General features: G+C 39.3%; 1 protein-coding gene and 1 long non-coding RNA gene across 2 annotated transcripts in view; one reads left to right on the top strand and one right to left on the bottom strand.

Moving 5' to 3' along the window:
• LOC126192236 (uncharacterized) overlaps positions 1–16,791 on the bottom strand; it is a 473,949-nt gene that overhangs the window by 408,503 nt on the left and 48,655 nt on the right. The window lies entirely within an intron of this gene.
• LOC126192219 (uncharacterized) overlaps positions 1–16,791 on the top strand; it is a 433,600-nt gene that overhangs the window by 331,784 nt on the left and 85,025 nt on the right. The window contains exons 3-5 of the mRNA XM_049932587.1: positions 1,899–2,084; positions 5,591–5,643; positions 5,724–6,472. Of these exons, the coding sequence (XP_049788544.1) occupies positions 1,899–2,084; positions 5,591–5,643; positions 5,724–6,472 (988 nt within the window). The remainder of the gene's footprint in view (positions 1–1,898; positions 2,085–5,590; positions 5,644–5,723; positions 6,473–16,791) is intronic.

Here is a 16,791-nt window from a genome sequence, read left to right on the forward strand (position 1 = left end):
AGCACAGGGCATTCCCATTTTCAAGAAGGATCATTGAGCAGACACACAGAATTATGGGTCTATGTGCATCTCTGATGTCTGTGTTGTAAATTTTTGGAATGTTTTATGCTTGCAAATTATGACATTTCTAGGTTATGAAAATCCCCTCTGTAGGAATCAATATGGGAACAAAACACAGATCACTCTAAATGAACATTTCATAAATGGGATTCACAGTAATGTAAAAATTTTTAAAAGACACCATGTTTATGCCAGTGACTGTCAAACCTTTTATTTGCACTATTGCAATTTCGGCCTTAGGCCATCATCAAGTGCAAATTTTTTGGCTTTAAGCCATGTCAACTTTATGCATGCTGACACTTATATGTTGTTGTCATTTGCTGTTATATACATTCATAATACTGCTGTGGTTTGGTGCAAAAGTTACTAGTGATGGTGGAATGAACATGTGTATGTACAGACAGTGCTATTTTACGATATATGGATATGTGCGCTCAAACTACTTAGCAGCGTTACGAATGTATATAACAGCAAATGACAACAACATATAAATGTGTCAGCGTGTATAAAGTTGACAAGGCTTAAAGCCAAAACATCTGCACTTGATAATGGTCTAAGGCCAAAATTGCAATAGTGGAAATAAAGAGTTTAACAGTCAATGGCATGAGCATGATGTCTTCCAGATCACTCTGCTTGTCCATGAGACCCAGAAGGCGATAGATACTGATGCCCAAGTCAACAACATGCTCTTGTCTTCCATGAGGCACTGCCACCTAATTAACAAAATACGAATTTACAGAATATCAGACCAATTGTGTGAGTGGATTGAAGAGTTTCTATCAAACACAACACTTCATGCCATTCGGAACAGATGCAAGTCTTCAGGCATAGAAGTAACTTCAGGCATGCCCCAGGGGACTACCACAGGACCATTAATTTTCACAGTATATATAAATGACCTAGTAGATGAAGTTGGAAGTTCCACATGGCTCTTCATGGATGATGCTGTTATAACAGAGAAATTGCAGCACTAGAAAATTGTAGCAAAATACAGGAAGATCTGTAGGGGATCGATGTTTGGTGCAAGGAGTGGCAATTGACCCACAACAGAAACAAATGTTACATTGCAGTTAGTAGCACACTGTCTGTGGTAGGCAGGTGTCCAGTTCATGTTCTGGTCTGACACATAGTTTTAACTTCTAACAAATATTCATCACAGTACATATTCCACCAGACAGTAACATGTCATCTCATGTCCTATATCATGTTTCACACAACACAATGTGGCATAGAAATTCTGAGACATAATAAATAATAAAGACACACCAAAGAGGCTGAAATGTTTCTAATAATATTTGAAGCTTTGCATAGCTGTTCCTCAGGTGAATATAGTGTCTGCACAGTCTATCCTTCAGCCGGTGGTGGTTTGTAGCACACACAGACACTATTACTTATTCTATAATGTTTAGACACATTTCAAATTCTGACTTAAAACTGAAGTGTATGGCATACTTTCTACTTTATTTGCAACTTAAATTGCTACAGTTTACCAACAACCTAACATTAGTTTCATAGTGTGTTCCTGTGTTTATGAAGATTTGGATAAGAAACATGTGTGGATATCTAATCAACACAGGCATCAGGGAAAACTGAACTTGTACATTAGAAACAATTTTTAAATCATAATTACATGCCAGCAATATAGTGGTCATCTCTCTATTTGTTTAAAACCACAGTTACTACTTAAAAAAGAAACTGTGGAATACACTTACAGTATTTTCAGGTGACTTTTCAGAATAGTCAGATTTTCGGTAAAAGTGTGTTCAATGATTTTAATACAGTCATTATTATCAGTATTTTCCATTATGTTAACTTGCATTACATGGTTGTGTTATTAGGTTGCACTGTGGGTGGTCAACAGTACACAGAGGGAGTTCGTATTGAAGTGGACAGAGCACAGTGCAAGCAATGTTACTGTATACGAGGACGAGTGCAATGCACTACACTGAAGTGTTCTCCACCAATACATGGATGTACTCCAGTAATCTCTAACATCAGCTGCTGCCCTACAAGATATGAGTGCAGTGAGTAGAATTTCAGTGCATTGATCATGTCACTTTCCTTTGTACTATGAATAGTCACACTTTAGTCATTGTAATGAAGTGGAGAGGAAATACAAATATCATTTGTACTTGCCTATAAAATTACAATATTAACATGCAACTATTTCTGACTGTCATTTACCATATAATTACTGTAATTTGGGCCTTTTGGATAATAAATTATTTTTATGTCCTTAAACTGAACAAGTTGGGTGGCTTAAGGTAGTTAGGTCTAAAGTCTCAGCCATTTGAAGTTATGGAATAAACTCTCGCCTCTACAGGTATGAGTCACAACATACAAGCATTCATTAATTAAGAACCACTATAAACATAAACATGGAAATACCACAATTCAAAAGTACCTGTATGAAGACACATCACTACTTACAGGACAGAGCAGCAGCAGAAGGTCATGTACAAAAGGAGAACTGAAAGCCAGTTATCAGTCCTTGTGAAGTTAGTACGTGCAGATATTTGACAAAGCATGAAAATCTGTTTCAACAAGTAATAACTGGACCTGAAGCCGTAAGAAAGTTCAGCAACAAAATTTGTCAGCATTAATTTTTTTTCTTGTAGGCCATCCTCATTAACTGTACGAATGGCCGTAATTTATTGTAAATGGTAGAAATTGAAAGTCACACAATGTATCACTAACACAATAACAGGCTTCCAAGACATGTGTGAAAGCAATGAAACATTATTTAGTGATGATACTATGAAAATGCACTTCTACACTTGTCTAAAATACTGTTAACAAAATACGCAAAAACTTGTGAACTGGTTTCTTATAAATGCCCTACATAAGTACTAAATGTTATGAACTCGCTACTAAACGTTAAGTAATGCCAATGAAGGTAACTCATATATTTCGACCTCTTCTACAATGTACTGCAGTTTTAGAGCTGCAGGTGACTTGAATGACCAGTATGACCAAACAAAAACATATAAGTAACTCAAATTTAGCAAGCAGAGAAGGCCACTCTACTTCTCAATTCATGAAATATAATATAACACTAAATATCAAATCCAACTAATTCTGCAATGAACTAGTTAACAAAGTCTCCTCATTAATTACACTTCAAACGTAAGAAGGAACCACTGCCTTAACAATGTAGTCCACTTTTCCAACAACTTATTTTAGTGGTGTATATGTGTGATATATCACTATTATATCATAATACAAATTTGTTCTCAAACAGCAATAAACTGTTACATCAATTGTCAAGCCACCTCTATTTAAAGCATGCATTATCACATAATATTTAGCCTATTTTATGATGTACGAAAGTCTCATCTATTCTTCTATAATTTAGTGTTAATGACATGAAACTCATTTTGATTTTTCAAAAATAAATGTCTAGAGGATGTCCCAGGAAGAATTGTCAGTTTTCAGAGATATAACAGGAATGATCATTTAAAGCAAGAAACTTGCCCTATTCTGAATAGATTCCGAGATAGAACACATTCAATGTACACTGTTGTTTATTTTCTGTATTATTCAATCTATTGAGAATATAATAGAGGGAACCATTCCACGCGGGAAAAATATATCTAAAAACAAAGATGATGTGACTTACCATACGAAAGCGCTGGCAGGTCGATAGATACACACACAAACACATACATACACACAAAATTCAAGCTTTCGCAACCAACGGTTGCTTCGTCAGGAGAGAGGGAAGGAGAGGGAAAGATGAAAGGATGTGGGTTTTAAGGGAGAGGGTAAGGAGCCATTCCAATCCCGGGAGCGGAAAAAAGGACAGGTATACACTCGTGCACACACACACATATCCATCCGCACATACAAAGACACAAGCAGACATTTGTAAAGGCAAAGAGTTTGGGCAGAGATGTCAGTTGAGGCGGAAGTACAGAGGCAAAGATGTTGTTGAAAGACAGGTGAGGTATGAGTGGCGGCAACTTGAAATTAGTGGAGGTTGAGGCCTGGTGGATAACGAGAAGAGAGGATATACTGAAGGGCAAGTTCCCATCTCCGGAGTTCTGACAGGTTGGTGTTAGTGGGAAGTATCCAGATAACCCGGACGGTGTAACACTGTGCCAAGATGTGCTGGCCGTGCACCAAGGCATGTTTAGCCACAGGGTGATTCTCATTACCAACAAACACTGTCTGCCTGTGTCCATTCATGCAAATGGACAGTTTGTTGCTGGTCATTCCCACATAGAAAGCTTCACAGTGTAGGCAGGTCAGTTGGTAAATCACATGGGTGCTTTCACACGTGGCTCTGCCTTTGATCGTGTACACCTTCCGGGTTACAGGACTGGAGTAGGTGGTGGTGGGAGGGTGCATTGGATAGGTTTTACACCAGGGGCGGTTACAAGGGTAGGAGCCAGAGGGTAACGAAGGTGGTTTGGGGATTTCATAGGGATGAACTAAGAGGTTACGAAGGTTAGGTGGACGGTGGAAAGACACTCTTGGTGGAGTGGGGAGGATTTCATGAAGGGTGGATCTCATTTCAGGACAGGATTTGAGGAAGTCGTATCCCTGCTCGAGAGCCACATTCAGAGTCTGATCCAGTCCCGGAAAGTATCCTGTCACAAGTGGGGCACTTTTGTGGTTCCTCTGTGGGAGGTTCTGGGTTTGAGGGGATGAGGAAGTGGCTCTGGTTATTTGCTTCTGTACCAGGTCGGGAGGGCAGTTGCAGGATGTGAAAGCTGTTTTCAGGTTGTTGGTGTAATGGTTCAGGGATTCCGGACTGGAGCAGATTCATTTGCCACGAAGACCTAGACTGTAGGGAAGGGACCGTTTGATGTGGAATGGGTGGCAGCTGTCATAATGGAGGTACTGTTGCTTGTTGGTTGGTTTCATGTGGACGGACGTGTGAAGCTGGCCATTGGACAGTTGGAGGTCAACGTCAAATCTGGACTCACAGTGAAGAACAACTCCAGAATTTCCTCTCCAACCTCAACTCCTTTGGTTCCATCAGATTCACCTGGTCCTACTCCAAATCCCATGCCACTTTCCTTGACGTTGACCTCCATCTGTCCAATGGGCATATGCCCATATGAAGTTTTTTTTTTTTTTTTTTTTTGGTTCAAATAATTTTTTGTGCCATATCCCTGAATACTGACCATTCCTCTTGGGAGACCCTGCATCACTGATGTTTCCCAATTACTTGTGCCAAGGGATATGTTTACGCCTTTGAAAAATAACGGATGCCATTAAAAATGTGAGATGGGGTGGGGCTAACCTGCAACACATATCCAGTAGGCAATTATTTCTATGGGGACTGATGACCTCAGATGTTAAGCCCCATAGTACTTAGATCCATTTGAACCATTTGAATTATTTCTATTTACTTAAGGTAATATATGCAAAAAATCAAACTCATGATATTGTATAAAATTTACTACAGTCAATGACATGATAAGTTAAGAATGAAGTCTGAGTGATAGTTATTGATGTGCTGTCATGTATAACCATAGTTGATGTAAAAAGGAAATTACAAAATGATCTCTCTGCTTTACAGATAGACGTGATGAGGAAAGGGCAACAGGTACTACAAGAGCATCATCAATTGAGGTGACGATCTATCACTTACATAAACCATTTTTTCCTATTTGTAAAACCAATGAAACTGATTGTGTGCTTCACAATTACAGGGTACAATCTCTTCAGTGGGAAAAAAGAAAAATAAGATATTCGAAAGAGTGCCACTGCAAAACTATAGCACAACTACTAACAATGCTAATCGATCTCCAGGTACACAAGAACGAATTCATCGTGAGATGGGGCCTATTGACATGGAAAATAAAATTGTATCCAATAATGGGACACAAAATTCTACAGCAAATAACACGACCACAGAAGAAGTGGAAACAACTACAAGTGACATTCAGAATGCAACTACACTCAATTTCACTTCAGAGGAAAATGTAACACCTACAATCATGACAGAAACAATTCCAGCTTTTACTGAGCCTGAAAACACAACAGAGAATCTAATACAAAATGAGACAACTGTAGCAAACATCATCACTGCGATGGAAAGAATTGATAACCTAAGCCCTGAAGACAATAAAACTGAAAATGTTACCAGTAATGAAATTACAACTGAAGTTACAGATGATATAATAACCTTGCAAACTGAATCTACTTTTTTGACAATCATACCTACAACAATCATAATGCCAGAAGAGCTTGATACTGTAAATGTGACAGTTCACACTAATGTCAGTATTTCTGAGCCTGGGACTAACAACACATCACTATTAAACAACTCAGCTCCATCAGAAAGGGTTATACCACCAGAGATTGAAGCAATAATCAACATAACACAAAAGAAGGATCCAGATTATGATGAATATGACTACAATGTACCTTCACTTCCGCCATCACTACCTGGTGTCAGGTATGGTACAATTAAATAACATTAATGAAAACAGTATTGCACTTAATATCTCTTTAATCACCCCCTTATAAACCTAAGAATAAAATTAAAAATTACACTTTTTACAAACCTGTCACTATTATTATAAATATAAGAGAAGTATCGGGCCAAATGAAGTCCATAGCAAGAATATAAATATGACATAGGAGATAGGAGATTGTATCAATGGAGTGGCATGAAGGAGAAAGAGAAAGTGGAATCAATGGGGAGGATGTTGAGAGGGAGGAAAAACATGTGAGTCATTTACTTAAAGAGTGTGCATCTGTTGCATGCCAGGTGAGCAGTTGAAAATAAGACTAAGGGTTCTGTGGTGCACACGAAATCAACATTAATAGGGGCAGTTTTTTTTATTTCAAAATGAATACATATAGTTCTCTCTCTTTCTCTCTAACACACACACACACACACACACACACACACACACACACACAATACTGGTAGCACCATTTGTTCTCCTATCTGAAGGCAGTCCAAGCCTTCAATATCCTGAAGGACAGAAAGGAAGTGTCTCCTGCTCTCATGGACAATTTCATTGAATGTTCTTTCTTCTCTGTACTTCGTAGCCACTTTTCCTCTCATTGATACTGCACTTTGCACCAACTTCAATGGACTCATATGCATCCACAATAATAGGATATTTAGCAGATCAACATTTAAATTTCAAATGGATTTTCTTCTGAGACAGCTATTTATACGAGCATTTAACAATATTTTAAAACATTAAAATATTAGCAGTTTGTGTTTTCTGCAATTTACCAAAGGCATTTAACTGTGTCAGACTCAGAATTCAAACAAAGAAGTTACATTTTGATGAAAAACCTTTAAACATATGACTTGTTTCCTTCTCATTTAAGAAAAAAAAATATTCAGAAAGTTACATCAAAGGATTAAGCAATGTACATAAAATTGCATATTATATTTACAAGCTATTGCAGGGACTTTGATAAAAGTTAAAAACATTCAAAACTGTGGCATTCATTATAACACTCAACTCCTCTGTGTCCGGAGTACATCACAACTGAGTTTATCCACCTGATCTTATACCAAACCCTATGAGATGTTTTAAATATCAAAAGTTTGTAACCACAACTGTTTGTAACAGCAAAGCAACATGTGGTAAATACTGATCAAAAGTGGATTAAGGAAATGAAATAAGTAGATGTCGCCCAAAATGTACAACTGTTTGAATGATCATCCCATGTGTGGCAGAGACAGCTATAAGTTTGCTGAAAGGAAAACAAAAAATCAGGAACTGAGTGTGATGAACAGATATGGTGAGGCTAAGAAAGCACTCAGGGTGATTTAAACTCTAGTATTTACCACAGATCCTTTGAAACCAGTATTCAAAAAACCTATCACTAGGTGCAACTACCCAACACAAACTCCAATACCAGAGTTACATAAACATGCATGCTCTTGCAAGATGGCCTACAAAGGTGAAACTACTTCCAATCCCTTAAATACTCAGAAGCCAAAGGTTTTCTACATACAAGCATTCAACATCAAGCATCAGAAAAAACATCAACATCCTTGTCCACAAAAACACCAGCTCCTTCAAGTAAATATAAAAGTTCAGCCAAAACCCAACCACAGGCAAATAAAGCTGGATTAAAACCATCAGATTGGCACACACTACCTCTGTCTGGTACCAAAGGCAATGTTGTGAACATCCATTGCAAATAACCAGTGCAGAAAAAATGGGGAAAACCCTCACTGGCTGATGGGTCCCATAATTAAATGGATTGTGGACATTTTCAAAACATCTGTAGAGGAGGTCAAATTAAAACTTGTCACCTGTAAGCAGCCGATGTACTTCAAAACTTCTGATTCTCATGTTAGAATCCTACTCACTTAACAGGGAAGATGATCTTGGTGAAAGAGGGGTAATGCATTATTCATTACCATTAGTTATATGTGCCGCAACTCACCACCAACTTGCAGGCAATAATGACACACTTGATAAAACGGATCTCATACGCTTCATGAGGCAACTACCCTCATCCTTCCCATTTGTAGGAAATTTTAATGCACATTATGTGTTTTGAGATCCAACAGCAATTGCCAGAGACTCACTGAATCACGAGACATCTATCTTCTGAACAGAGGTCAAGCAACATATTTCACCTCAGCCACAGGTTAATTCTCAATCAATGACCTATCCTTTTATCCCCATCCCCTCAAACATATTGCATAGTGGGAAGTGGGTAATGATTTTCATTCTAGCAAGCACTTCACTACCTGGATACACTTTTCAGACAGATGAGATCCCATAAGGAGGTCACACAGTGACAGTTGTGCAAAGAATCAAAAGCAAAATTCATTGATCATCATACATTGTCATTAGAACTGCAACTACATTCATGGAGGCAATCCATAATGACAGTCCTACTAAAACCAGGAAAGGGCAGTAACTCTACAAGTGGTTACTATGATGTTGCTCTCAGAAGCTTCTTAGGAGAAAAAAAAGAGAGATAAACTGCTACCTAGTGTGGCTGTCAGTGAGGAAGTAACCCCTTAGCTGCTTCCAATGTAAATTCATGAAATATTGCTCTACCCTAGATAACCTGATCTTGCTGGAGGTGGCTCTACAGAAAGCTTTCCTTAAAAGACGGTAGTATGGGTAGTCTCTGATATTGAAAAGTGTATGACACTACATGGAGGTACAAAATATTCAGCCAAGTTCATATCTTGGACTTCAGCAAAAAATTACCAAGTTTATTGACATCCTCTCTTGTAGTGCGGTCATTCCATCACAGTATAGGGGAGTTTTTATTGGCAGTGCTGGCCAACCTATCTGTTCCCAGTCTGAATAATATTCTGAAATAAATTTTCCTTTCTACAGAATTTAGAATATGTTAATCATATAGGATTTGTTTGGAAAAAAACCTTGAAAGTTGCCTTGCCTGCAGCGTGATAAAACACATGCATGATGGGTGCGTGGGCCGAGGCTCGGCCATGTCAGCATTCCTCGGTCCTTCTAGGATGTAACCAGGGTAGAGTGTGACATTTAATTTCTATTCCACTGTTGCATTTTTCAGTAAGCGTAACACTCTTCAGTTCAGCACAGTAGTGGTGTCACCATTATTTATCCTTCACTATTTGTTCATAGTATGAAGGACATTTACAGGTCCAGCATCTGCTGCATGAAAAGAGGCAGTCTAGTGATCTATCATCACAAACCTTTAAAACTAAATTGGAATGACAAAGAGAGGGATGAGAATTATCAGTACCTATTATGCAGTTGCATAATCAACAGGTACCCCAAATTTTCTACAAAATGGCATTACAATACCATACTGAAAGAATTTAAAGATTTAATTGACAACAAAAGAGGAAAACTGCACAAGGAACAACGGACAGGATTCATTGTTCTGTACATCCAGAAGCACTTTGTGCTAAATTTTCAGGCATGGAGCAAGCAAAGAAATTGTTGGTGCAAATCATAACAACTTCTGAAGTCACATGCAATACTCCACCGTCAGTTGCAACAGTTTTCCATGGAACTGAACGAAGAGTACGGAGATGCTGTGTATTATTGCAAAGTATGTTGGTTAAGTCAAGAGGCACAATTTGTCAATTTAAAACCCACTGTTGATGAATTTATGAAGGAAAGAAAATTAGAACATCAGGAATGGACTGCAGACCTCAGATTTTAAGTTGACTTGACTGCACACCGCACACAGTAAGACAATGCAAGGTGAGAAACAACTTAGCTCTGATCTGATGAGGATGTATTTAAAAAGAAAACCCGCTCAAAGAAGTAAACAACCATGTATGAGCAGAGCATATTAGATGGAGGGGGTTCAACAGCCAATCAGTTCCAGTCATTCCACCAGGGAGGAGGTACATGGCTCATGACGTCTGTAGTTCGACCATGCCTAGATGGTCAAAACCACAGTTTGATTGTGTCCATATTGTTACTTTGTGCCAGGAAGGGCTCTCAACAAGGGAACTGTCCAGGAGTCTTGGAGTGAATCAAATTGATGTTGTTCGGACATGGAGGAGATACAGAGAGACAGGAGCTGACGATGACATGCCTCGTTCAGGCTGCCCAAGGGCTACTACTGCAGTGGATGACCGCTACCTACAGATTATGGCTCAGAGGAACCCTGACAGCAACGCCACCATGTTGAATAATGCTTTTTGTGTAGCCACCGGACATCGTGTTACAACTCAAACTGTGCACAATAGGCTACATGATGCGCAACTTCATTCCCGACATCCATGGCTAGGTCCATCTTTGCAACAATGACACCATGCAGCACAGTACAGATGGGCCCAACAACATGTCGAATGGACCGCTCAGGATTGGCATCATGTTCTCTTCACTGATGAGTGTCGCATATGCCTTCGACCAGACAATCGTCGGAGATGTGTTTGTAGGCAACTCAGTCAAGCTGAGCACCTTAGACACATTGTCCAGTGAGTGCAGCAAGGTGGAGGTTCCCTGCTGTTTTGGGGTGGCATTATGTGTGGTTGATGTACACTGCTGGTGGCCATGGAGGGCACAGTAATGGCTGTACGATATGTGAATGCCATCCTCCGACTGATAGTGCAACCATATCGGCAGCATATTGGCAAGGCATTCGTCTTAATGGATGACAATTTATGCCCAATCATGCACATCTTGTGAATGACTTCCTTCAGGATAACGACGTTGCTCGACTAGAGTGGCCAGGATGTTCTCCAGACATGAACCCTATCAAACAAGCCTGGGATAGACTGAAAGAGCTGTATTTGGACGACGTGACCCTCCAACCACTCCGAAGGATCTACGACAAATCGCCATTGACGAGTGGGACAATCTGGACCAACAGTGCCTTTATGAACTTGTGGCTAGTATGCCACGATGAATACAGGCATGCATCAGTGCAAGAGGACGTGCTACTGGCTATTAGAGGTACGGGTGTGGACAGCAATCTGGGCCACCACCTCTGAAGTTCTCACTGTGTGGTGGTACAACATTCTATGAGTGGTTTTCATGAGCAATAAAAAGGGCAGAAATGATATTTATGTTGACGTCTATTCCAATTTTCTGTACAGGTTCCGGAACTCTCGGAACCGAGGTGACGCAAAACTTTTTTTGATGTGTGAATATGTCTATTTCTGACCTTTTTTATCATCTTTCTATGGGTGATGAAAGGACATTAATTAAAGAGAGGAAAAGAGTGCAAGATAACAAAACAGTATAACAACAATATTTAATGTAGCTAAATTACAGAGTATGAAATTCAGCAAAATAAGGAATGGTTGAAACTGAATACTCTCTTTCCAACACAGAAGCTCCTCTTTCACACAACAATTCTCTATGCAAATAACTGTTGAATAAATTAAAAAAAAAAACTTTGTCAGGTTTTAAATAATTTGTTCTACTTGAAGTCAGGGTTTTCTGAGTGGCTCTACCATGAGGTTATTCCATTATCCCAGACTCTGATTACCCAACATAGTTACATTTCATAAAAAGTGATGCATCAAATTGCGATCTACAGGTACATGAAGCATGCACTCAGCTCTGATGACTTTGGTCTGGCATGTAATTTCGTGTCTCATCAAACACTTTAGCATTTGGCACTTGGTCTATTTGAACACTTATTCAAAAGTTTCAAAATACGTAAATGTTATACGCTGAAATAACAAAAGTCATGGGACAGTGATATGTACATATGCAGATGGCAGTAGTATCACATACACCAAACATAAAAGGGCAGTGCATTGATGGTGCTGTCATTTGTACTCAATTGACTCATGGAAAAGGTGTCCAATGCGATGCTGCATGATGGGAATTAATAGACTTATAAAAGCAGAATGTTAGTTGGAGCTAGAGGGAGGTGACATTCCATTTTGAAAATCGTTAGGGAATTCAATATTCCGAGATCCACAGTGTCAAGGGCATGCCAAGAACAACAAATTTCAGGCATTACTTCTCACCATGGACAACTCGGTGGCTAACAGCCTGCACTTAATGATCAAGAGCAGTGGTGTCTGCACAGAGTTGTCAGTGCTAACAGACACGCAACACTGGGTGAAATAACTGCAGAAATAAATGTGGAAAATATGATGAATATATATGTTAGGACAGTGTGGCAAAATCTGGCATTAATGGGCTATGGCAGCAGCTGACCAATGTGAGTGTTTTTTCTAACATCATGACATCACCTGCAGTCTCTCCTGGGCTCATAATGATGTCTTTACTAACAGCACAACATCACCTGCAGGCTTTCCTGGGCTCATGATGGTATCAGTTGGACCCTAGATGAGTGGGAAACCATGGCCTGGTCAAATGAGTCCTGATTTTGGTTGGTAAGAGCTGATGGTAGGGTTTGAGTGTGGTGCAGACCCCACAAAGCTGTCAACCCAAGTTGTCAACAAGGCACTGTGCAAGCTGGTGGTGGTGCCATAATGGTGTCAGCTCTGTTTACATGGAGTGGACTGGGTCCTGTGATCCAGCTGGTCTGATCATTGACTGGATATGGTTACATTTGATTACTTGGAGGCATTTGCAGCCATTCATCGACTTCACATTCCCAAATATGTCATTGTTCACAATGGTTTTGAAGAACATTCTCTATGATTTGAGCAAAGGAGTTGGCCACCTTGATCACACAACATGGATCCCATCAAACATTTATGGTACATAATCGAGAGGTCAGTCCATGCAAAAAGTCCTGCACCGGCAACACTATCACAATTATGTACAGCTATAGGGCCAGCAAGGCTCAATATCTTTGCAGGGGACTTCCAACGACTTGTTGAGTCCACAGCACACTGAGTTGCTGCACAACACCAGGCAAAAAGAGATCTGACGCAGTATTAGGAGGTAGCCCATGACTTTTGTCATCTCAGTGTATCATATATAACAATAAGCTCTGAATTAATAACATTCCATGACTTCGAACAGTAACATATTCTCACCTTAAACAGAGAATTTTACATTTTTATGTGATTTTTCTACACCAGGTTATCTTATTTCATGAGAAACAGCTACAGCACACTGCCCACATCATCAAATATCCAGGGGTACTGTAGCTGGTTTAAGCTTCAACCAGTCATAGGGGGGTGACACAACAGATGGCTAGTGTAAAAGGACTCTACTGCTACCAACCATATACAGTTCCAAACAGCGATAGCTCAGGGAAAAATCACCTAATAAAAGTTGAGTTATTAATAAAATAGCAGACTTTGATAGGAATGTAAAGAAAGACAGGATAATAGTTCTGCTTTGTAAGTGCAACAAGAAACAGATATCAGACTACCTGAGCAATCGATATTAAACATTCATCTCTGATGCTAAAAATGTTGAGTGTAAATGGTCAAAGTTCAAGAGTGTTGCACAATAAACTGTAAGAAGGTACATACTGAGCAAACAAAAACTGAATGAAGCCAAAATTAGACAATGGAGAGCCAGTTATGAAAGGTTCAAAAAATTCAAAGTGAAGTTCTATCTACATTAAGAAGTTTTGGTCCTATTTCAAATCAATTAGTTGATCAAAGCAAACTATCCAGACAATCAATGATCGCAACAGCATCAAAACAGAGGCAATGGCGAAATTCTAAATTCCCTTTTCATAACTTCTTTCACTGAGGAAGAGTGCACTGAAATTCCTCCATCAAATAACTGCGTGAACACCAAAATGAAAGATATCAAAGTAAGTGACCATGGGATAGAAAATTAACCAAAATAATTTAACAGTGGAAAAGTGACTGGACCTGGTGGAATATCTACAGGGCATTAAAAAACTGTTGTTGTTGTGGTCTTCAGTCCTGAGACTGGTTTGATGCAGCTCTTCACGCTACACTAACCTGTGCAAGCTTCTTCATCTCCCAGTACCCACTGCAACCTACATCCTTCTGAATCTGCTTAGTGTATTCATCTCTTGGTCTACCTCTACGATTTTTACCCTCCACGCTGCCCTCCAGTGCTGAATTTATGATACCTTGATGCCTCAGAACATGTCCTACCAACCGGTCCCTTCGTCTTGTCAAGTTGTGTCACAAACTCCTCTTCTTCCCAATCCTATTCAATACCTCCTCATTAGTTATGTGATCCACCCATCTAATCTTCAGCATTCTTCTGTAGCACCACATTTCGAAAGCTTCTATTCTCTTCTTGTCCAAACTATTTATTGTCCATGTTTCACTTCCATACATGGCTACACTCCATACAAATACTTTCAGAAACCATTTCCTGATACTTAAATCTATACTCGATGTCAACAAATTTCTCTTCTTCAGAAATGCTTTCCTTGCCATTGCCAGTCTACATTTTATATCCTCTCTACTTCGACCATCATCAGTTATTTTGCTCCCCAAATTGCAATACTCCTTTACTACTTTAAGTGTCTCATTTCCTAATCTAATTCCCTCAGCATCACCCGACTTAATTCAATTACAGTCCATTATCCTCGTTTTGCTTTTGTTGATGTTCATCTTACATCCACCTTTCAAGACACTGTCCACTCCATTCAACTGCTCTTCCAAGTCCTTTGCTGTCTCTGACAGAATTAAAATGTCATCGACGAACATCAAAGTTTTTATTTCTTCTCCATGGATTTTAATACCTACTCCAAATTTTTCTTTTGTTTCCTTTACTGCTTGCTCAATATACAGACTGAATAACATTGGGGAGAGGCTACAACCCTGTCTCACTCCCTTCCCAACCACAGCTTCCCTTTCATGTCCCTAGACTCTTATAACTGCCATCTGGTTTCTGTACAAATTGTAAATAGCCTTTCACTCCCTGTATTTTACCCCTGCCACCTTCAGAATTTAAAAGAGAGTATTCCAGTCAACATTGTCAAAAGCTTTCTCTAAGTCTACAAACGCTAGAAACATAGGTTTGCCTTTCCTTAATCTTTCTTCTAAGATAAATCGTAAGGTCAGTATTGCCTCACGTGTTCCAACATTTCTACGGAATCCAAACTGATCTTCCCCAAGGTCATCTTCTACCAGTTTTTCCATTTGTCTGTAAAGAATTCACGTTAGTATTTTGCAGCTGTAACTTATTAAACTGATAGTTCGGTAATTTTCACAACTGTCAACACCTGTTTTCTTTGGGATTGGAATTATTATATTCTTCTTGAAGTCTGAGGGTATTTTGCCTGTCTCATACATCTTGCTCACCTGATGGTAGAGTTTTGTCAGGACTGGCTCTCCCAAGGCCACCAGTAGTTCTAATGGAATGTTGTCTACTCCCGGGGCCTTGTTTCGACTCAGGTCTTTCAGTGCTCTGTCAAACTCTTCACGCAGTATCGTATCTCCCAGTTCATGTTCATCTACATCCTCTTCCATTTCCATAATATTGTCCTCAAGTACATCACCCTCTATATACTCCTTCCACCTTTCTGCTTTCCCTTATTTGCTTAGAATTGGGTTTCCATCTGAGCTCTTGATATTCATACAAGTGGCTCTCTTTTCTCCAAAGGTCTCTTTAATTTACCTGTAGGCAGTATCTATCTTACCCCTAGTGAGATAAGCCTCTACATCCTTACATTTGTCCTCTAGCCATCCCTGATTAGCCATTTTGCACTTCCTGTTGATCTCATTTTTGAGACGTTTGTATTCCTTTTTGCCTATGTATGCACAATTTTAGAGGAGATAAAGAAAACCTTCCTTTGTATGACAAATATGACAGATGCGCCATTTCCCCAATATGGGGCCTTGAAGGATTTTACACTAATAATGTTTGGAGTTGGTGTTCAAACTGCCCTACTGATGAATATTATTTTAAAGATGTTGCTAAAAATTTCGTTAATTTACATTCATGCACAACTGACATCTGCATGCTAATGCTTGTCTACAGCTGGAGTCACAAACAACTGTGATTAAGTTTAGGCTTGTTCTGTGCACTTAAGTTATGCATTCTTGACAACCAATGAGCATTCAGTAGTGTTCTGAGCACTCTGCTGTGAATGTCTTAGCCAATGTGAGAATTAAATGTGACTGTACCAAGTTATTTTCTGAATTTGTCACTTGTCATTGTTGGTGGTGCTGGTAAGCAACAAATTCTACATAAGCAAATGAGAGATATAATTTGTAGGATATACACTTTCTTCCAGCACAAGGCATGTATATGCCCGTACTGCAACTGTTGCTTACAACTAGCAACAATGCAGTCCCAATCCTTGCCTCAACCTGCATCAGTTGCCATCATTCGTAATTTGGACCATAACATGCTCAAGACAATCAGATGTTTCACAAATAATGACTGCAGGTTAGCAAAACAGGCCATAAGCTCTTCTGGAGTGTCTATCATTGTCTCCTGCACAGGATGCTTCATCTTC

The sequence above is a fragment of the Schistocerca nitens genome, chromosome 1 (genome assembly GCF_023898315.1).
Source record: "Schistocerca nitens isolate TAMUIC-IGC-003100 chromosome 1, iqSchNite1.1, whole genome shotgun sequence".
NCBI lineage: Eukaryota > Metazoa > Arthropoda > Insecta > Orthoptera > Acrididae > Schistocerca > Schistocerca nitens.